A 23,281-nucleotide genomic window follows, 5' to 3' on the forward strand; every position below is an offset into this window, starting at 1 on the left:
ATTGCTTATAAGACATCAAGAATTGAAAAACAAGAATATTAAATTTATCATTTCATTAGAACAAATATTTATTTTTTATTACTTCCAAACAATTTAAAAAAAACTAAATACTGAAGAAAGTTGTAAATATGAAAATAGAAATATTTTTCATGGATGCTCGAAGTACCCACAATTCGAATTTAATTTATGTATATCTAAGTCAAGCAATTTTGTAATTCCTACTTAACTCTTAATTTTTATTATTAAATTTTTTATTCATATCTCAAGTAAGAATATAGTTCATATACTCCCGAACCATACAGCTCATTTTTTAAAATTCGAAAATGTACCGCCATGAAAGCGGTCAGTTAGCTGAGAGTACCAAACTTTTGCGGACTTTCTGACACAGGGTTAAGACATGTGAAAATTTTAACAGCAATAATTAAGTCTAAGGGCAGAGGACGCAGGTGAGTGTGCAAAGCACCGATCCTATTGCCAGCAGACAATCAGGGCAAAACCAGCAAAGCGCCAACCATTCTAAGAACTCACGGACGCGGTCTCGAAGCTGAAAGGCTTTCGAACCGACAATGTTTATTTAACATTTATCTCAAAATTCTTTGAAGTTCTCCTAGAAAAAAAAAACAATATCGAAACAGTTAAAAAATTTGAACAGAAAAAAACAACAATAATCTCAAACATCTAAAAAGTAAAAAAAAAGCGATGATAAAAAATTATTCAAAACAATCACAGATAAGATCGATGGGCTGACTCCAGGATCATTTCAGATCCATAGTTGATTCTTTGGATGACAGAAATGGCTCGATGAATCTCAGAGAATCTTGGTGGATGGCTGATGAAACTTGATAAATGACGAATGGTTGATTTCCAAATTGTTGATTCCTTTCATTGCAGTTCATATAGTTTGGTTTGAACTTGCACTCTCCATGCGAGTGCCAAAAAAGCAACAATAATCTTAAACATCTGAAAAGTAAAAAAAAAAAAGCGATGATAAAAAAAATTATTCAAAACAATCACAGATAAGATGGATGGGCTGACTCCAGGATCATTTCAGATCCATAGTTGATTCTTTGGATTACAGAAATGGCTCGATGAATCTCAGAGAATCTTGGTGGATGGCTGATGAAACTTGGTAAATGACGAATGGTTGATTTCCAAATTGTTGATTCCCTTCATTGCAGTTCATATAGTTTGGTTCGAACTTGCACTCTCGATGCGAGTGCCAAAAAAGCAACAATAATCTTAAACATCTAAAAAGTAAAAAAAAAAAGCGATGATAAAAAAATTATTCAAAACAATCACAGATAAGATCTATGGGCTGACTCCAGGATCATTTCAGATCCATAGTTGGTTCTTCGGATGACAGAAATGGCTCGATGAATCTCAGAAAATCTTGGCGGATGGCTGATGAATCTTGGTAAATAGTTGACTTCCAAATTGCTGATTCCCTTCATTGCAATTCATATAGTTTGCTTTGGACTTGCACTCTCGATGCGAGTGCCTCGTTTCTCCTCAGTTAAATCTGGTCAGTTTGTTTTGGCACAGCCACAAGCAGCAACACTTATATTTTTACAATAATAAAAGTACCACAAAGCTATAAATATTTTTTCGCAATCAAAAGATCCTCCATCTGAGCTTAATTCTTTTGTTTTAAATTATGACATCAAAATATTTTAGATTCCCGGTTAGCACCCAGTGTGTATTTTTGCTTCACCCTTATTTAAAAAATTAGACTGCCAATTCCACATTTTTCTAGCTTCTTGTTTCGAGTCTTAATTTCTTCAGATTCTCCTTTATAAAACTAAAATTTATTTCCTGCAGAGTTAATAATAGATTTTTTCTTATGGGCGTTTTGCAGGTGAATTTCTCTGGTAGACCTCTAGTAAAGAGCTTTGGTTTATTTTTTCTGGTATTCCTTTTTCTAGTCTTCAATTGAAATTCTGCCTCTTTCAACTATTTTAAGTCTCAACACCTTTGCTAAGGAACGCGGTGTAAGTTCTCTAAGTCACATTCGCTTGAGTTACGACAGGGGTCCCTTCCGGTTTTGTATGAATCGAGATTATTTGCTCAGTTAGAAGTCACAATTTCTCTTCTTTTAATTACATCAGATATTAGTTTTCACTGTGTTTTGGTTAACTCTTTATTGAATTTTCCAAATTCTTCTTCTCGAACTCCTGAAATCATAGATTCTTTAACCTGAGCTATGATACATCGAACCAACTCTCTTGTTAGGTTAACTACAAGACTCTGCCTGATTTAACTTTTTTATTGCTCATTTTAGCAGGGCTTGAAATGCTTTCCTGGTTAAACAATGCAATTTCCATCCATTTCCCCTCCAACTTCCATCTTTGGCTCTTATACTCTCGAATCTTTAATACAAAATTTACTCTAAATTTAAAATTAAAAAGACGACTCTGTTAAAATTGTTAAAATGAATCTTTAATTCTCTGTTCGATCTATTTACGTTGACCGCTACAGGGTCGTTAACAATCGCCCTACGGTGAGTACAGCAATGAGCTTGGATCATATCCTAATAGAGCTTTCTGAGTGTTAATAATACGCAATGGTCTTTGTAATAATACGTGATACCGTTATAAATACTTAAAGTTATTAACAATACGCAATTTATTAAGTTTTTTTAAAAAAAAGACTACATTAATTTTATAAAGTAATTATAAAATTAATGTTACAATGATACATAGTTATTTATAATTTTTTGATTTCAAAAGTTTTTGTATTTAAAATTTCAATAATTTCGTACAATAAAAAAATTTAAGAAAACGCACAGTGAACATTCATTGGTCTAGTTTAAGCTGAATTAACTTTAAGAAAAGAATAATAAAAAAGTATACTTTCTAAACTTGAAAGTAAAGATAAAAGTTCAATTTAAAAAAAAAAAAAATTGAAATGATATTTTTCAAATTTTTTAAATATTTGAAAATCACCCATTTTCCCCTTCTTTTCCTTTAAATCATGAAAAACTACTACAAAATAATAAAATAATTAAATTATATAAAATAATTTAAAATCATTAATTTTCTAAATAACTATTATTTTTCATAGAGTCATTACTTTTTCTAGACATGAAAATATTTTTGATATACATTTTTCGTAAATATTAACAGTGACATTAAAAAAGAACTACAGACGACAAGTTTAGAACATTCCTAAAATTGCTTTTGTTTCTAAATGTATCTTCATATAATTTCTATTTAAATCATTTTTTAATTTTTATCTTATTCAGCTATTTTTCAAAGACATTGCAACATTATTTCTTAACTAAATTATGCATTTCAGGAAAAATAAAAATGCATTACTAAAATTTTAGTAATGTTTTTTTTAGTTTGAATTTTCAAAAAAAATCATTGAGTTATCCAAAAATTCGTACCAAATAAGTTCTTAAGTTTCCCTTTAATCAAAATAATGAATTCAAGAGAAACAATATTTTAAATTATATTTTGTTGCAAAAAAGTGTAAATTGAAATACAAATAAACTACTCTAATTGTAAATATTGTTCAAATTTCTTTTTAAAAACATATTTATTTGATTAAAATTTGAATTGCGAATCAGTTTTAAATTAATTTTAAAAGTTAATTAAAGTCATAAAATAATTTTTGTAACTAATAAACAAATTTTTTTCTATATCTACATTAAATGTAACAAAAAGCATATTTTGTATTAAATAAATTGAATTAAATTCTTAAAAACTTTTAATTATTAATTTTCATCGTAAGATTTTTTTCATTCCTTAGTGAATTCTTAAGACAGAGATTCTTAATACAAATGCAAATAAAGGAGGAAATTTTAATTTTCTTATTCGAACATTCTAGAGAGAATTTTGTCAACAAAACCAAAATTTACCAAGACCATTTTTCTCAAGATGTTAGAAAAGCTCATCTTAATGAAAACTCATTGAATTTGCTGTTAGAAAAAACGAAAAAATTCGAAGATTTTGGAAAACTACAAAACAAAGAAAGAGTAGATAGCAGGTAAGAATGTTGTTTAATTTGAGTTTTTTTTTTAAATTTTAAGTTTACAATTATTCATTTTTATACAAATCTGTATGCTTTTTTTTAGTGAACCGGTTTGCTCATATAAGATCATTTAGTTCTAAGGGTAAATATTCTCCCCCCCCCAAAAAAAAAAATTCCTTGTGCATTGCATATCTCTCTTCTTCTTAAAAGAAAAACTGCAACCTTCTTTAATTTTTTCCTTTCTCTTATCAATTTTAAAAGTCAAACTATGCCACATTGCGAAAAGAATTCTGGAAAATTCCTGAAAATAATGAGAAGTCTAATTCATACTGGTAACATGTCTGAAAAAGAAAACTGGTAACTTCTTAAGAATGCAGAAATTTTCCCACTTAAACTCAGTAACCGCAGTACTATTATATGGCGCGCAGAAACCTGGAAACAGACTAAGATCGAAACACAAAAATTAGAAACCTTTCAAAACAAATGTTTAAGATTTATTTTTAAGATTTTCTGGCCTTACAAAGTATCAAGTCAAAATCTATTAAAGAAAGCTAAAATAAAAACAATAGAAGATGAAATAAAAAACGAGGATGAGCTGGCTCGGACATATCCTTAGAATGTCCAAAGAAAAAATTACATCTGTTGCGCTTACATGGGCCCTGATGGTAAAAGAACAAGAGGAAGACCTAGACTTACCATCCAGCGCATGTTTTTGGGCGAATTAAAAGAATGTAGAATATTTGGCTGGGAGGAAGCAAGATCCATTGCTAGAGATAGGAGGCGTTGGAGGGATATGCTAGAGGCCTTAAGTCCCCAAAGGCACGTAGAGGATAAGTAAGTAAGCTCAGTAACCATCATCGGGTAAACTGGTAACTTTCCAGAAGAATTTCGCAATCTTCTTTATAAAAGACGCTAATGTTTCTGGGAAAAATTCAAAACTTTAAATTGAGGCTACAGATTGCTTTTTCAAGTTAATCTAACCATAGGATATGGTATATCGAGTGTTGCCCTCTAGCGTGAGAGATGGATAGTATTAAAGAATTTAAACTATAGAATTTAGAACAAACTCTATAGAATTTATAAAACTGTATAATAATTATATATAATCTGTATTACAGTATAATATAAACCGTTTCTTACTTTTCTACTTAACCACTCTGTAAAAAAGAATGTGACTAAATAAGTTGATCTTGTGGTGTCCTCTTGCGTAAGAAATGGATAGTATTAGAATTTGTCATGTAGTGAATCTGATGGTGCTGCCATCTATATACGTTTGAAAAAGTTACATGTAACCGTATCCCTAGTAACATGTAACTTTAATATGACTACTTAACATGACTAATGTTCAAAACTCGGTAACCTTAATCCAGCTCTCCCGGTATTTCCCACTGCAACAGTGAGTCGCGTCATTTATTTGGTCGGGTTGTGCTGGGAGGAAAGGAAAGGAATGAGACTGTGGGGCTAGTGTTGTTACAGACCATGTCAACCGTCATCTATGAAAAGGTACCCCGACATAGAGTCGAGTTAACATGTCTTATATACTAGTGAATTGCAGTTGTAATTTTGTAGTGGTAGATACGCTACAGTACTCCCCCACCAGAATTATAGCTGTGATAGGATTCGATATATGGATACCACTAGTTGCTGTGCTTGTGACAGACCGGGAGAGCTGGATTAAGGTTACCGAGTTTTGAACATTAGTCATGAGAGCTGTATTATGATCATGGTCGTAGTCGCTCCTGTGCTGCCCTTAGCAGTCGGGCGTATGCAGGTTGACGTTGTGTGTAATCGAGACGAGACTGAATAGCAGCAGTGTGAGGAGGTGGATAGTGTCGCAGTCACAAGTAGCAAGTCAACTGTTACACGTGGACCATCCATCGAAGTAGGCGTTTCCGGATCGAAATGGGCGTTACTGTCAAGGTAGGCGTGTTCACATCACGTCCGAGTCGCCAATGTGGGGCTAGTGTTGTTACAGACCATGTCAACCGTCATCTATGAAAAGGTACCCCGACATAGAGTCGAGTTAACATGTCTTATATACTAGTGAATTGCAGTTGTAATTTTGTAGTGGTAGATACGCTACAAGACAATGAATTTGCAGAATTTTCTTAGCGTGTAGCTTCCGTCATACTAATAATCCAATTCTTAGATGCAAATTTATTGTTAATGGTTAATTTTCAATTTGAGGACTCTACATTAAAAGTAAAAATTAAATGAAAAATGAAAAAATAAATCGTTTAACTTTAAATGCCGATGTATACCGAATCATCTATATATCTAAAACTTGTTCATAAATAATTATGACAGAGAATGTACACCTTTCACAAGAGCATTATAGGTTTACTTTTATGTATCTTAATTCAAATTTCCTTTATCTGTGGCTTTAATTAAACTTTTATTCCAAAAGATTAATTTGTGCTTATTTGCTCTTAAATTGGCACAATTTACAATTTAAAACTAATTTGAGAATTCAAAGTTGCGCTGAAAATATTTTTTTAATATCAATACATTTAAGCATTTTCCAGACAAATTTATACGATAATTGTATCTTTTTTGTTATTTTAGAAGAAAAAGTAATTTGAACGCAAAAATTAGATTATTATTATACGAATATATAATTATCCGACAATCAAAAGGGAATTTTCTCTTTAAAAATGCAATACTTATTTTCCGTACGAGTGTTGAAAACTGCAACTAATCAAAGAGAAAAAGTGAAAGCGGTGTTAAAAATGTGAAAAGGGAATTCAAGCGAAACAGTATTGTTGTCTACATACGCTATTTGTTCTTTTTTATTTTATTAAAATTTTATCTTGCCATATTATATTAGTGAATAATTATCCTTCATAATTTCTAATATAAAATAAATTTAGCTTTTATTAAAAATATCTGAGTATCCGCTCATGGAATGGGGATTAATTTTCATTTGTGCAGCTTGTGGTTTGGCAATACCATGCAATTAGATAGAAGACGATTTGTTGACTATTCTAGAGTATTTTCTTTAAGGATTTTCGTCGAGTAAATTATTTCGTCGAGTTAGCTGCAGCATATTTCTATTGTGAGCTAAGTTCAATGAAATCATAATGGATCATACCAGTGCTAGAGCACCAAGCACTCATCATCAGCAGTTTTAGGTGAATATTGTGCTTTAGAGTATGTTTGGTGGTGTATTCTTGCTCAACAAACACAGAAGAAAAATACTCTGTTAATGTTTTGTGTGGCCATAGTTCCATATAAGACCTCGCACTTCATAATAGTGCGAATTTTCAACCTTTCCAATTGCAATAAAATTAATTTTTAATAAAAAAAATGCTTTCAATATTTTTTAGAGCTAAGGCTTATTTTTTAAGCAGATGAGACCTTTACATTTCAACAAAAGAAAAAGAAAACAGTGAAATTTTAGGCTACTGTCAAATATCAAGCAGTAAAGTTGTCGTATCGAACCTTTAAATTTCATTCTTGACGTGGCCTACATCTATGATAATGAAAGAAGGAGCGTTTGTATTTGATTGTATGTATTTCTAATTAGTAAGATCGCTTATGCTAGGGTCCTAAATTTTATACAGCAAAAAGACAATTCCAGCTCCCAATCATAAAAAAATTGATTAAAAATTAACGGCTCTTAATGATAAAATAGGATTATCACTTCTATGTTTATTGCATGCTCTTTAAAAATTATTTATAATTAAATCTAATGCTAGGTAAGCAGAAGTAACATTGATGTTTTGGAAAGATGCTTGCGAATTAGTATTTAGAAAACTATCTGAAAATATATAATTATTTTGTTTACATAAGCACTTTTAAATTGATGAATATGCCATTCCACGGAGTTCTTGTTAATTTTAGGTCGTAGAAGCGGTATGAAAAAGTTTATAAATTTCTATGTTACCCAGGGCACTCCAGGGAGGTGGATTTATATCGTGTTTCAAACTTTTTGAATACGCAATGCATGAAATAAAATCCTAAATGTCTGGTTCTTAAATAAAATAGACTCCCTTGATGTTTTTTCCGTTCTCGTTATTGGAGATTATAAATAATAGGCATTATGACGAATGTTATAATTGAAGAGACAGCTTTTTTTTCATAAAAGAAGATATTTGTTTAAAACATCAAAATAGCTATTACCATATGCAACGAAACATCTATTCTAATTCTATCCACACATAGCATTCCATAAAAGGGCATCAAAAATAGGTACTGGAAATTATGGAGTGTTGTTAACATTCAAAACTTCTTAACTTTCTTCTCTCGTAACGTGTAATTCAGCTTTCTTAGCAACAACAATTCTTCTCGTAACAATTTTTTAAACTATTTTCCTATTGAACTCCAAGAAGTTCAAAGTTGCTTGCTTTTTCATTGATCGCGTTGTGCTGCTTTTGATTTATGCTTATACTATCCGGATTAATTTTAGGACTCTTACAACTCCTTCCCCTTAAAGGAACTATTCCTGAGTAAAACGAGAAAAAAGTTTTCTTCTCCTGAAAATTTCTTGCTTTCTTGGAAAAAGAGCACATTTTTTCCTTTCACTTTTTAAGCGTGTTAGAGATCTGATATGAACTATGTTTAATTCTGGGATTTGTATTGGTAATCTAGCCGCTGTTCTATTCTCCATGAGATATCGACTTTTATCTAACTCACTTCTAACCACAGTCACTTTGATTACAATGTCCCCAAACTGTCCAGACATCGAAACTTCTGCTAATGGCAAACAAGTTTTACACTCCTCTAATGGCTGTTGGAACTATACAGTATCGCCAGTACACTAGTCTGGAGTTAAATATTTTCGGCACATAACATCAGTAATTGCACATGAATCTCGAAGTACCAGCATTTTAATTCCCCCGTACGGGTGTACGGATTAAGTCCTTCCTTCCTTCCTCAATGGCACGACAGCCCCGGGTGGGCCCTGGCCTTCTCAATCAACTTCCTCCAGGCCTGCCTCTGCCTGGCAGTTGTCTTCCAGTTTGAGACTTTTAAGACTGAAATGTCTCTTTCCACGCAGTCGGCCCATCTCAGCTTTGGTCGACCTCTGGGCCTTGATCCGATGGGCCGAGCCAAAAAGATTATGTTTGTCGAACGCTATTAAGTATTAAGTATTTGATCTTTCTCTTGTCCTACTCCGATTCGATTAACTTGAGCGGGTGGTTTTTAATTCTTCAGTTTTGGTCACTGAAGCCTTAAGTGAAAGCCTATTGATAGATCCACATTCGTAGTAGCAATGTAACAACTATTGTAATAAAATTGCACATGATTCGCTTGCTTTTATTAAAGCTTCTTTATGCTTTCTTCATTTCGGACATTCTTTTTATCAGCTGCCTGTGATTTTTTTCTTGTTGCATTTTATTCTCGCCAGATGGATTTCTTTTTCTCATAATTTAGTTGTGGATCAAGTAGTTTACTTATTCCCCGTACATACTCTTCAAGAATTTTTGCGAACTTTGTAGATGGAGTTATTTTTGACTAAGTATCTAGAGAATACTCACGCACTTCATTGGGAAATTTTATTTTCGTTTGTTCGGCAACCATTAGATCCAACACGGTTTTAGAATCCTTTATTTCTAATCCTGGAACACATTCATTTAAATGTTTCCTCAATTCAGAAACGAAATCTTGTTCAAACTTTTTTTGGTGCTGAATAAAGTTGGAATCTTTAAGAACTTCGCTAAAAACGTTTCAGTAAAATTTCTTTAACATGGTCATAGTTAAAAGTTTGTCCACCAGATTCTCTTTCTATTAATTTAGTTACATCGTGTGAAAGAACTGGAGTTGGATCTGTAATCCTCCCTTATTTGGAAGTCTCAGCTGATTTTGCCTGACGTTCAGAAATTACTAAATGCAGGCTTTAATTCCATAGTCTTTAGGATCAAAATTCTGAACTAACTTGTGGATATCCAACATATTTTGCTGAGTAGGGCCAATATTTCGATTTAAAGGACTACTTGCTAGATCACTAAATCTTAATTGCTCTTCTTAAAACTGTTGTTTTTTCTTTCCGTTTTCTTTTTCTTCTAGTCTTCGTCGATCTGTTATTTGTCCCTTAACGATTCCTTAATAAATTTTTTAATCTGATTCCTTTTGTTACTTTTTGAATTTTTATTTAGATTTATCGACTCACATAGTAACTTTCCCTAAGATCGTTTCCCCTACATAATGTGCTGAGTGTTATAACTGAAGAGCAATTTTTTCATTTTTTATTTTTTCATTATTTTTCTTTTCTAAAATAAACATTTGTTTTAAAACATCAAGAAAGCTATCACTATTTCCAACAAAACATTGATTCTAATTTATTCCGTTCACCAGAAACAAATACTGGAAACTTTCGGGCGATGATATTATTCAAAATTACTTAACATTTTTCTCTCGTAACAGATAGTTAAGCTTTCTTGACAATAACTTTATTTTATGATATCACTAAACGGGGTGCTACACTTCTTCAATCAAAATCTCAGTCTAAAAATCACTGAACTTTTTGAAGTTTCAATATCGTCTCCTGATTTTTTCAAATTGATCTCTTAACGTCCCATGGGAAATTTTCGAACAACCCTTGATAGAGAGAGGTCTTGGCTTGATAGATAGCTCCGATACAATTAATTGTTCACTGTGATAGATTTCAAAAGGCTGTCATCCACGCCGCTTCCAGAACTTCTATTGAGTGTATTGGCGTGACTCGTGACCCAACCTCTTGGGATATCATGGATTGTCAACAATTCATAAAAAAGTTTGAATGGATGGATAAGATCATTTTTCTCCAGTAGATCTCTGACTAAGTGGTAATGAAAAGACTCACGAGCTAGAGAAGACGGATGATGGTGTTACAATTAACGCATAATAATATCCACTTTAGCACTATCAAGCGTCTCATTAAGAATTCTTTTTCCTCTCTGCATCAAGAAAAGCTGAGGTCTCTCAAACCTCTTCAGAAATTTTGTTATTCTCAGAGAAACTTTACATACTCGACTGGTCCTGCCATGAGGCGGAAGTAATGTTTAGATGTTAACTCAACATGTCTATCCGACTAGATATCTTTTTTAATATTCTTAATTAAATCTTTTAAGGCATCATGTCAATGTGGATGAGACTATCATATGTTTTACTGTGGAAGACTTTGTGGCACCTTGGTGGAACAGTACTGGGAACTGAGAAGCCGAATGAGATAATAAACTTTCTTTATTGTTCCTTGTTCTTTGTTTTTTTAACTTGTTACATTTCGTCGAGGCCTCTGGCTTTAGAAATATAAAAAAAAATGTTAACACTTTTTGAAATTTATTTCCTTAAATAACACTAATGGAAAATCCACGGTAATTTAAATAAAAAAAAATTATGCCTGACATTTCTTTTGAAAAAATGCTTGATTCCATTAAATCTAAACTATTTAGAGCTGTCTGTAATTCATTAATTTTGGGTGACGGATGATAAGTATAGTATAGTTGGCTTAACTTTTAATGAGTTCAACTGTTAAAAACGCTTTTTGTTTACGTTAAGTTGCCAGAAAAAAACAACAAATAAGAATAAAAAAATATTTTAACTTTTTTTAATTGTCTTGGTGCATTACTATCAATTCTGGACCTGATTTTACCGCATTAAATGATAACGATTCAATAATTAATAATTTGCGTTCTTTTTAATCACTTCGTATATGAATACATGCATTTCAGCCTAACTAATGCAAATTTTAATCTCGAAATTAAATTTCCATTCCATTTTCTCTTTATTGTATGGATTGCATGAAATTACCGTAAAACAATACGTGAGATTACATTGTTTTAAAAACTTTCTTGGTGAACAAATCAATATCTTTTAACCACGTTAGACATTTTCCCACAGAATGTAATTTCACACTTGCTATGAATCCTTAATCTTTATGTTTTTCCCAATATTGACTGGTATTAGTCTAGATTAAAAATGTACGCATCGAATCAAAAATTTTAAATAATAACGTGAAGTACTTTTAAAGGAAGAAATAAATGATGCAAAACTAGAGCCTCTAACCTCCCCCACCCTCTGAAAATGTGGATTGTGTATTTTGAGAATTATGATCCAATGATTATTCCTGGAGATGTTTGTCCGTTTCAACACATTTCGGGCAGTCTATAGATTTTAAACATTTGTTTTCATATCTTTTTATGTATAACACTGTGGCTTTTTCTTAAAAGGAATGCAAATCCTTTTAAAATGGTTTAGAAATATCTTTTTGTCTTGAAATATTTTACTGGTCATAAAATTCGAGATAAGTTATTCAGAAAATCGCATTTGAACCATCAACAACTCATCATAAAATCTAGCTAATATCTAGGATTTAATGGTAGTTCTATTTCATACATGCTGAGTAATAGAAAAAAAAATGTTGCAGTGGAAATAATTCTTACATTGAAAAGTAGTTGAACTATGTTAGCTTTCCTACTGTTCCATATAATTCTATCTTTCACCTGAATCATATTATAGCCACACTTGAAATAGTCAAGTGAAATGAGACATAATTTTCGGAAAAATATTTCCCAAGATTTTGTTTCATTTAAAAGCTTTGTTATGTCCTTATGAATGGTAACTGAAAACTCCCATGTTTTCCTCTGTACGCTTCTTTCTTTTTTAGAGGGAAATGAGGGTGATTTGAAGGGGAGAACTGAATTTCTACTACACTGCTTGACAATTTCTAAGGAACAACTGATTTATGTAAAGTGGCGTTCCCGTCGGCTCGTAAAATTACCGTAAAATCAAGCGCATAGTGCGTGATAGAGCAGGACCCGTAAACAGCATAAAGGGTAGTGTATACAAGTTCTTAATTCATTCGAAAACTCATGTTGTTAGGAGTTGAACTAATATAACACTGTAGGCTGTTGACTTTATTTCTGTAACATTCAAGGTGGTGCTGCTATAATTATATCAGCAAGATAACATTTCGAAGCTTACGACCGTGGACGAGCGGTTGGGCGACTGAAAGCAGGTTAACGTATTGTGGAGAGAATCATATCATATGTTAATCATATGTTAATTCATTTGTGAAATGGTACCCCAACATAGAATCGAGTTAACATGTCTTATATACTACTGAATTGGATTTGAATAATTGTAGTGGTAGACTCGCTACTATACTCCTGCACCAGAATTTTATCTGAGATAGAATTCGATGAATGGATACCACTAGTTGCTGTTTTTGTGAGAAACTGCGAATGCTGTATTAAGATCACCGCACTTTTGAGTGCTAATCGTAAGAGCTATATTAGGTTCATGGTCGTGATTGCTTCTGTGTCACCATTAGCAGTCGAGTGCATACGAGCCAGCGTAGTGTGTGATCGTGACTGAGTAACAAGAGAGCAAGGAGCTGAAAAATGTCACTGTCACAAGAGTCAAGTGAACTGTTCAATGTGAACCATTCATCGAATTAGGAGTGCTCAAATCAAAATTGGTCTTTATGTCAAGGTAGGCGTGTTCACATCCCGTCCAAAGGTCACTAATGAGGGGAGAGTCATATCGACAATGTCAACATTCATCTATGAAAAGGTACCCTGATTAGAATTGAGTTAACATGTCTTATATACTAGTGAATTGGAAATGAATAATCATATTGGTAGACACGCAACATTATCAACACTGTAACCGCAACAATGTGGCCACAACAATGAAATGTTAAAAAGTGTTATCTTGCGTTCAAAAAAGGCCGCTGAAGCAGAAAATGCCATGCGAAAGCATGCCGGTGGTCGTGGTAGGAATACCACTCCTCAAGAAGATCGATATGCCTCCCTAATAGTGAAAATGAACAGAAATGCCACTCCTATTAAGATAGCTGTAAACCTTGCAACCACTACCGGTACACAGGTTTCTGCTAGAACAAACTCACGACGATTAAATAAAGTTGATTCAAGCAAGCCTGTCCGATGCATATCTCATCAACCACGCCATCGTCGAGAAATATTATGCAGGTGTAAGGAACATATTGGTTGGATTCCCCGACAGTAGTCCAGACTGATGTTCTATAACAAATTCCGTTTTACTGAGACATATTATTATAGCCACTACTCGGTGTGGAGAGAGAAGTTAATATGTTATGCATAATATTACGTTCATGACCGTGATAGGTGTGGCCCAGGTGTTCTGGTGTGGATAGGTATCATGCGCAATGGCAGAACACTGCTTCACATCTTACAGCAAGGTATCGCTACATCCCAGATGTTTTGCCGAGAGATTATTATGGATCATGTTCGTCTTTTTAGAAGTGTGCTAGGTCCAAAATTTCCATTTATAAACAACATTGAGCACAAGAGTGCTGACACACGCAAGACTGCTGTGGTATCGGACACACTAAGAAAGTGGGTATCATTGTATTGCCCTAATACAATTGCCTGTGCGCACTCCTCGGATCTGATTCCTATAGAGTTTGCTTTTAATGCCTTTTGCAAGCTGGTTTCAAATGGAACACGCCTTGCCTGAACTGTGCGAGAGCTGATAACCGCCTTGAGAGTGGAGTGGGAAAACATCCCTCAAGGACACTCAGACAGTTTAATGAACAGCATGAAAAACCGATTCAAAGCATGCATTAGTGTCGGAGGTAATCATACATCTTACTGAAATAATCATACTTGTTTCATTCTGGCACGAAGAGCCAATATTCTGTTTCGAAATAATCTGAGGAGCATATCTTTTATATTTAATTTTCTTATTTTTTGATGCGACAATGTTTGTACCATTTTGCATTATAATAAGTTCAAATTGCGTTCACTAAATAAGTACTTAGTTTCATTTTTTCAAGCAATGCCTATTATTAAATTACATAAAATGTAACTGTTCCTTAGCAATAGTCAATCAGTGTAGGTGAGCAAATAAGGCAATGTGTCTGATAAATTTTCAACGCTAAATTGATTAAGACCATTTCCAAAATGATCAGACTATTATTTTAGAAGTTAACCCATTTTGACATATATGTCACGCGAATTTCGAAACTTTTATGAGTATTCTTCAACTCTAATAAAGGACTGTTTCCACATCAAACAAGTGTTTTTTTTGTTTTGAAAATTTAAGAAGTGTAGCAAACAGAAGAAAATATTCATTAAGCCAAACAAGTAATCACATTTTTAACAGGATCTTTTTTTACATCACGGTGTGTAACAAATTCAGGCCTTTGGGGGTTAAAAGGGTTTTATTAAGTAAAAGTACAATTTTGTGCTTGACTTTTTTATGCATTGAATATTAGTATCAAAATAAGTTATGCATTGCTTACAATGCATAACTTATTTATATTTATTAATTGTAATTATAATTATTAATTGTAATTATAATTATTAATTGTAATTATAATTATTAATTGTAATTATAATTATTAATTGTAATTATAATTATTAATTGTAATTATAATTATTAATTGTAATTATAATTATTAATTGTATTTATTAATTGTAATAACTTAGTTGTAATTATTTTTCCATACATGAATTGGATGAAATAAGATTGGAATCGATAAGGTAAATAGTTTAGAAGTTGTGAGAGGTTTGTGCACAAAAAGAACAATTTTTTAGTTATTTACCCATCTTATATTGTGATATAAAAAATGAAGACATGATTCAAGAAGGCTTATATTTGAAATGTTGCAAGTGGTACCTTTGAATAAATAGTACAATGTTCCTTTACAAAAAACCCTAACAGCTTTAAAACATTTCAAAAAATTTAATTTCATTCAATTCCAACCAATTCAGCATAGAAATTTAATTGGAAAATCAACCTCATATCTTCAGATAGTTCCTATTTAGCAAAGCAAATAGGTACATAGATACACTTCCAAAAATAGAACTTTTTGAACAGGAAAATACTTGCAACTTTTGAACTGTTCGTTCCATTAACTCATGAATAGTCTCATTCGATTAAATGTAAAGGGAAAAGAAACCTCATAGGAAATTATGCCGCCTTTCTTGCTTAGAAAGAAATTTTAGTTGCATAAATAGGTACAGGTACATTACCTTTTTGGTTCTTAAAATTTAACTAATAACTTTTTCCGATTGTTTTGGAAGTGATCTAATTTAATTCAGAATTAAAATACACTAAAAATATTGCCTCACTTATCTCATTACCTCATAAAAATGCATATTTTAGAATTCTTTCCCTCAAATCGCCATCATTTCTCTGAAGAAAGTAAGAAGCGTGCTGAAAGCAGAGTGAGGGAGTGTTCTAGCATCGCTTATATAAACATAACAGAGCTTCCTACCAAAAAAAAAATACCTTGGGTATTAATTTTCCAAAGAAACACCCTTTTTTACTATTATTATTGGACTAAAACTGTAACTCAACAATTGCTTCACAAGATATGAAGAAATATTGATTATTGCCTTAATGTCTTTCAAGTGGGTAATAGAATTTAATTAAATATTAAAAGTATGTAAAACTTACTTTTAATATTTTATTTCAAAATTCATTTTTACTTTTGTTTTTAAATTTACATAATACAATATTTAATTCTGACATTTTTCAATGACCGTTTAGAGTACTTAAGAAGAAAATAAGAATATACTATATTTCAAAAATGTTGATATTCTTTTTTAATTTTTATCAATTTAGTGGAATTGAATTCAAAATGAGTAATATAGTTATTAAATTCTCTAATTTAAAATAACAAGAAGGGCTTTTTATACAAAATAAAACTTTCAATCAAAATAAATTCTTTTCAAGATGAATTATTTTTGCTTTGATCAAATTAATAGAAGTTCAACGACGGAGACATACAATAGGTTAGTTTTTAAAATGAAACGGTTTTTTTTTACTAACAGACCAAAACAGATTATAAAAGAGGAAAAAAAAGATGAAATTGGATGAAAGAGTAAAAAAGGAAAACGAATTTTTTTACGATAAAGAGAATTCCGATCAAATGGTCTTATTTGCTTTAACACAGAAATCTTTTGAATTCACCATGCGGGCTTTTTGAACGTTTTTCCTTTTATATTCAAGTTTTACTAGTTTATTAAAAGAGTTTTATGAATGTGAAGAGCAATTTTAAGTAAAAAATAAGATGCAGTTTTAAAAAATTGGGAACACATTTTTTAGAATTATGAATTCCAATAATGCATGAAATAAATTCAATTGAGTATTCATGTTATGTTGGTTTTCTTGCATTTGCGTTTAGTTGCTATAATTAATTTGTTATTTTTACAATTTATATATTTTTTAAGTTCTGTTAATTGCTGTTTAATATTATCACAGATAAAAAAAAAAACTTTAAAGCGAATTACAGCCTATCACTGCTAAATGATTAACTGGAAATTTCTTTTGAAAAACATTTATTTTTAAAATGCAATATATGATAAAAAGTAAAAAAAGCGAAGAAAATGGAGTTATCATGAAGTTTCACGAATGAAGTTTTTAAAATTATATTTTCATGTTAAAATGTATGCTTTTTTAAAAAGTAAATAGTTGCTTAGGAACTTTAAACATAAAAATACCAAATGCAATATTAATTAAGTTCAATATATTTAAGGAATTTCATTCAGTGTTTACTAAAAGAAATGTTTAACAACCACTTTTACAGGATTGCGGTCACCGGAGATCTTATAGAGAAAGGTGTAACTGGTTTGGAGCCAATCTTACGAAAAGATGAAGAAACTTATATGGAGATAGCTAGAGCATCTGGTCGGAGGACACCCCAACAAATGAGAGAGATCTTTGGATTGGCTGAAGACAAAGGCTCAACTATGTTTACTCATCTAGAAAATCTATTAGAAGAAATCAATCACACACAGAATACAGTTAATGAACTGAAAGAAGAAAATCGAAATTTACTCAAGTCCATATCAACTTCTGAAAGGAAACTAAAATGGGAAATAAGCGAGAAACAAGTAAGACTGTCTAACATTAGAAATTTTTTTGTAAAGAGTACATTTAACTTGAAGTGCTATACACCTGTAAGCAAATCTTTTAATTTATATACTTAAAATGATGGTGAAAAAATTAAGAAAAATTACTAAAACCATTACGGGTCGCTCTCATCAATATCTGAAGAATCAGCATCGAGGTTAATCCTAACAAAATAATCAAATCAGTGATAGTTATTTGCCAGAAGAAACTAAAATGCAGTTTCTAATTTGTTTTCTATACTCAATCTCGGTATCTTGATGTTATTTTAGAAAATTTGGGAACTTTATGATACTTCAAACTGTGGGGAAAAAAACTTTTTTTGCGCTTGCTTATAAAACTCATTATAACTTCATACCATAACTATTCTTCTTCTGATTTAATTGAATTCAAATTAGAAATATTTTAATAATAATTAATTTTAATTAATATATTATTAATTATGATATATAATTAATTAATATATTAATATATAAAAATAAGTACAGTTTTTTGTACATCTCTTGAGACAACAAAAATTATCAGTTGTAAAATCTGAAACATGATCAAAAACTTTTTTTTGAGGTTTGAAGTTCTAAATTTTTATTTTTCAGTTAAAATGTATTTAAATGGAATTATTTTCATGATAAAATGCTAGCATTATTAATGTTTTCATTTTAAATTTCATTAGCAATAAAATTAATAAAATAGGTCACAATATCTTTTGAAACAAGTTTTATTAAATAAACAATCAATTAACCTTGCAATAAGCATCGAAACATGCAATTAGAAAATCTAAAAATAACTATTTGAAAACTAAGTTAAAATAAATAATTATAAGGAGGCATTTCAAGACGTAATTATGTAATGTCGAAAGTTTTGAATGTTAGTACTTCACAAAGTATTCATTAAGTATCCTCAAATTTAATTAAATAGTCTTTTTACTTCAGCATTACTCTTTCAAAGACTTTTAAAACTTATCCTCCACTCTTTAGAATATTTCTGCGAGAAAAGAAAAGCTTTCAAACTGCGTTATTTAACAAAGTTCAGAGGAAACTTGAAAGATAAATTGAATATGTCAAATAGAATTACCAATCAGGTGGTTTAACAACTTGAAACCTATGGCTTTATTCGGGACCGAACGATGAATCAACCAATTGACACTAATTACTTTTTCGTGCTACCTGCTTAAGCTGTTTTATTACTTTTATGCTAACTTACCGAACTCTTGCCATCTTTAGAAACGGTTTTATTTAAGTTTCGCTTGATTCTAAAATAAAATAATGAAAATTCTATTGGTAAAGGTGCAAATGATATTGAATTTTAAACTATAAATTAAAGATTTCGAGTTATAATTAATGTTATATTCTTGTTAAGGGAATTACGATGAACTATTTATGAAATAAAGCGTATTTTTCTAAACTATATTACGCTTTATTTATGAGATTATGACAAAAATGGTATTCACGGAGTAAGTGGTTTAGTATAGTTTAAACTATTAAAAACAATCTTAAACACTTCATAGTTATTATCATTTAATTTACAGCAGCATATTTAAAAAAAAATATTTTCATAAGAGCGAAGATGTTTGTTACACTTTTGTGTATTTTATCAAACCTACACTTTCCATAATTTGTAAATTTATAGACTCATTAATTATAGCAGGGATAAATTCTATTCAATTTAATCTATAAATAGAGTGTATATTAAAAACGCCATCGGGGAAGTGCCTTTCTAAATCAGACATAAAAAAGATCTCTAATTTTACCCAACGCGTACTTATTCGCCAAGAGCAGTCATATCTTGCTGACGAAGAGATGGATCTTATACAGTTACATTTTAAGAGCCTTTTTAATATTCTGGTTGAAAAATTAATTGGGTGGATTTTTCTTAATTGTCTACTTTGACGTTAGAGTTAACAAATTGAATTGAAATAGTAGAAGTGGGCAAGATTATTATTTAAATTTTTTTTGGATATGCAACTTCTGTTTTAAATTTGCAGCGTTTATTAACATTAATTGGTAAGCAATCTGATATAAAATTATGACCCTAATTTACCAAAAATGCACGGGTAAAAATAATAACGGGCTTAAAAATGTTTCATCTAAAAACAACAAATTAAAATGTATTAAAATTACGTTTTTTAAGTGAGCTTAGTAGGAAACAATTTTAGTTTTCTGAGTCCTAGAGCAAAATATGAAGACCTCAGCATTTTCGAAAGACGTCAGGGGTTTTGACGGTGATAGAAATTTTTTTACTGCAAATGATGCGATTTTTGTTAGTTAAGACCTGATACCCATTTTAGGTAACACACAAATTAAACAATTTTTCCAATTTAAAATATTTTAAAAAATTTGAAAGAGCAGTTTTTAAAATTTTTATTTCAGTTTTATGCCTTTAAGTTTCTTTGAGTTACTTAATTTCGTTCCTACTTAAATTTAAAATAACAGATAGTATAGCCGTTAATTTTATTCGCATTATTTAAAAAAAATATTAAATTGGATTAGCATCAGACACTAGTTTGAATTTTGAGCATGGTAGCTTGTTAGAAGGAGATCGAAATTTCGATGTGCATCAAGTTTTCTTAGACGTTGAAGTAGCTAAAAAAATCTGTTAAGAGCTGATCAGAAAATGATTGATACTTGTATTGTCATCTAACACAGAGCTCCATTTACAATTTAAGCACACTAGCTGCTCAAAAACTAGTCAAAATAATTAGCAACGATAAATTTCAGAAGCGATAAATTTCAGAAGCGATAATAGAGACAAAATCTGCTTGTGGTGGTTAGTAAGAAATTAAAACTTATTTTGTTCTAGGACACAGAGCTGCAATTGAAGTTGGAGTACCTTAGTTATTCGGAAGGTGATCGAAAATTTGGATTAACAAAATATTCTATTTGGTGATAAATGTCTTCCGTTAGTTCTAATGATACCAATGAAAGCTTTATTGCCTCCAGGCATAGTGTTGCAAAAAGAAATTTGAGTGTACTTGCTAGTTGAAAAGTGGTCAGAATTTCGATTATAAAATTTCCCCATTACAGGCCCGAATCTAATTTAATAAAAGAAACATTTTCAATAAATTTGGCAATTAAATTCTGAGAAGAGTTTTTTTTCTTTCTAAATAACAATATTTTTATTGGCATTTTCAAATGCAAAAATAATTAACGTTCGTTTCAAAATTGATTACTTTAAATCGGAGTTTTTAAATGAATATAAATGCTTCATAAAAATATGAATAGTATAATAAACGAAGCAGTAGTTTTTACCATTTCCATTTAAGCTAATTGTGGTCATTGAAATATATTTTAGATTATTTGTAAAAAAAAGTAAGTTAAAGCATAAAATTATACACATTAATGATCGCCGTATGAAAATTTTAAAATAAAAAAATTAACAATTTAATGAAAAACAGAAGTAAGATAAATCAGTACTAACGAAAAACTTTTAACAAAAATTATTTTCTGCTGTATCCCTAGGATAGAATTGCTTAGAATCTAATTTTCACCTTCATTTTTTAAAAAAAAATTTCTTAAATTTAATTTAAAATACTTTCTTCTGTCCTTCTAATTTCAGATACTATCATTTAATTTTCATATTTTATATACATAACATTTGCGTCGATTAGAAAAATTTTGCATTTATGGCCCTATTCAAACGAATCATCTGAAAAATTTTAAATATATTTTATTATCTCGTAATTTTGATTTATAAAGAATTTACCTTGGATATGAGGAAACTATTACATTCTTTCTCATTTCTTCGTAATAGTGAAACAAAAAGATTTTTGAATTATCAATAGTACGCAATTTTAAAAAATTTAAATTATTTATTCATTATTATTATTTTTTTAATATCACCAGTGTGAAGCCTCATAGAGCCTCATATATATATATATATATATATATATATATATATATATATATATATATATATATATATATATATATATATATATATATATATATATATTTCTTCTAAAAGACAATTTTTATGCTTTTAAAATGAAATAAATAATTTTATCCCTACATTTAAGGCATCAAATGCATGTTACTTGCTTTCATCATTTTATAATTAACCAATAGCATGACGGAAAATTAAATTCATATTTTTATTTATTCCCTAAAAATCGTTCTCGTGATGAAGGTGTTTCTAACAAACAAAACAGTAAAAAAATACATATTATTTTAAACGAACTCGTGTAAACGACACATTTTTAGAGCAATAAAAGAATGTCTTAATTTAATTATTCGTAGATTAGTTGCGAAAGTATTCATTTTGCAATTTTACAGTGGAGACAATTTAATTCTTTTAAGCTTAATCACATTACATATCACTAAGTTGTCTTGTTCCTTTAACAATAACTCTAAGTGAAGTTACGGGGGTGGGGGTTACGAAAATTCTATAAACACGTCAAATTTTCGTTTATTCCTTTCGGTTTTTCAGGATTAATGGACTATTTAGAAAAATAATTCAATTTCTTTAAATCCAAGTCCGTCGTCTGATTAAAGCCCTGAATTGAACTCATTACCTGTTGGTAACTAATTACATGCCTTAATGGCCCGGGGCTCGAATCTTTCTGTGCATAAATAGAACACGTGCGTGTTGGAACCACGCCCCATAACCACGTTCCTTTCTTTACCCTCAACACACACACGTGATGCAATTTTAATTCCATCGAGTCTCCCGTTTTTCTAATTATTATTCTGAACATTCGAATACGCTTTCGAAGGAGAATTACGTTTCAGAAATAGAAAAGAAAACACATTTTAAGTTTCAGTTTGTTAGTTAGTTGTTAGTTAAATTATATAAATAAATAAATAAAAAATGTAAGCAGCTCATTTTTTTGTAATAAGCGTTGGTATTCTACAGTAAGGAATTCACTTGTTATTATAATTGTATTCGCAAGAGCTGACGTCAAACGAATACGTTTATTTCAGAATTACGTCACATATATCTAAAAAAAGTTAAGAAACTCTTTCTAAACCCATTTCAGGACCTTCAAAATAGAATACAAATGAGCAAAAAAGCAATTTTCCCGGATTTAATAAAAGTAATTTAAGTAAGACAGTGTGATTTGTGTCAGTATTAAATTAGCCTCTAACCCTTTATGCAAGCAATTGCATCATAATGCAACATTTAAAAGCGTCACAAGGACAAATGTCTTGAAAAGAAAAATTGAAAATTTTATACACAAAATGTAATTGTTCAAAGGTTTGTGACGAGTTTAAATAATAAAATGATTTTAAATTTTGAAATCAAGTTATTTCACTATTGCTAAACGAAAATGATTATGAATGTAAATCAATTTCACCAATATGATTAGTTAAAGATGTGCTAATATTCAAAACAAAACGAATGCCATTTATCATTCGATTAATTTTAAAGTTTATGGTTAGAAATATTTCTTTACCTTTACTGGCTTGAAACAATTTACAACTGGTAAAAACACTGTGGATACAATTGCGTAACTATTTAAACTTAGCATGGCTTCAAAACCAAAAAAAGA

General features: G+C 30.6%; 1 protein-coding gene across 1 annotated transcript in view; it reads left to right on the plus strand.

Moving 5' to 3' along the window:
• LOC107454595 (uncharacterized) overlaps positions 1-23,281 on the plus strand; it is an 84,082-nt gene that overhangs the window by 45,621 nt on the left and 15,180 nt on the right. The window contains exons 6-7 of the mRNA XM_087168769.1: positions 3,829-3,987; positions 17,474-17,780. Coding sequence (XP_087024895.1) covers positions 3,829-3,987; positions 17,474-17,780 — 466 coding nt within the window. The remainder of the gene's footprint in view (positions 1-3,828; positions 3,988-17,473; positions 17,781-23,281) is intronic.

The sequence above is a fragment of the Parasteatoda tepidariorum genome, chromosome 7 (genome assembly GCF_982258835.1).
Source record: "Parasteatoda tepidariorum strain Cologne lab strain chromosome 7, Ptep-v5.0, whole genome shotgun sequence".
NCBI classification, from domain to species: Eukaryota; Metazoa; Arthropoda; class Arachnida; order Araneae; family Theridiidae; genus Parasteatoda; species Parasteatoda tepidariorum.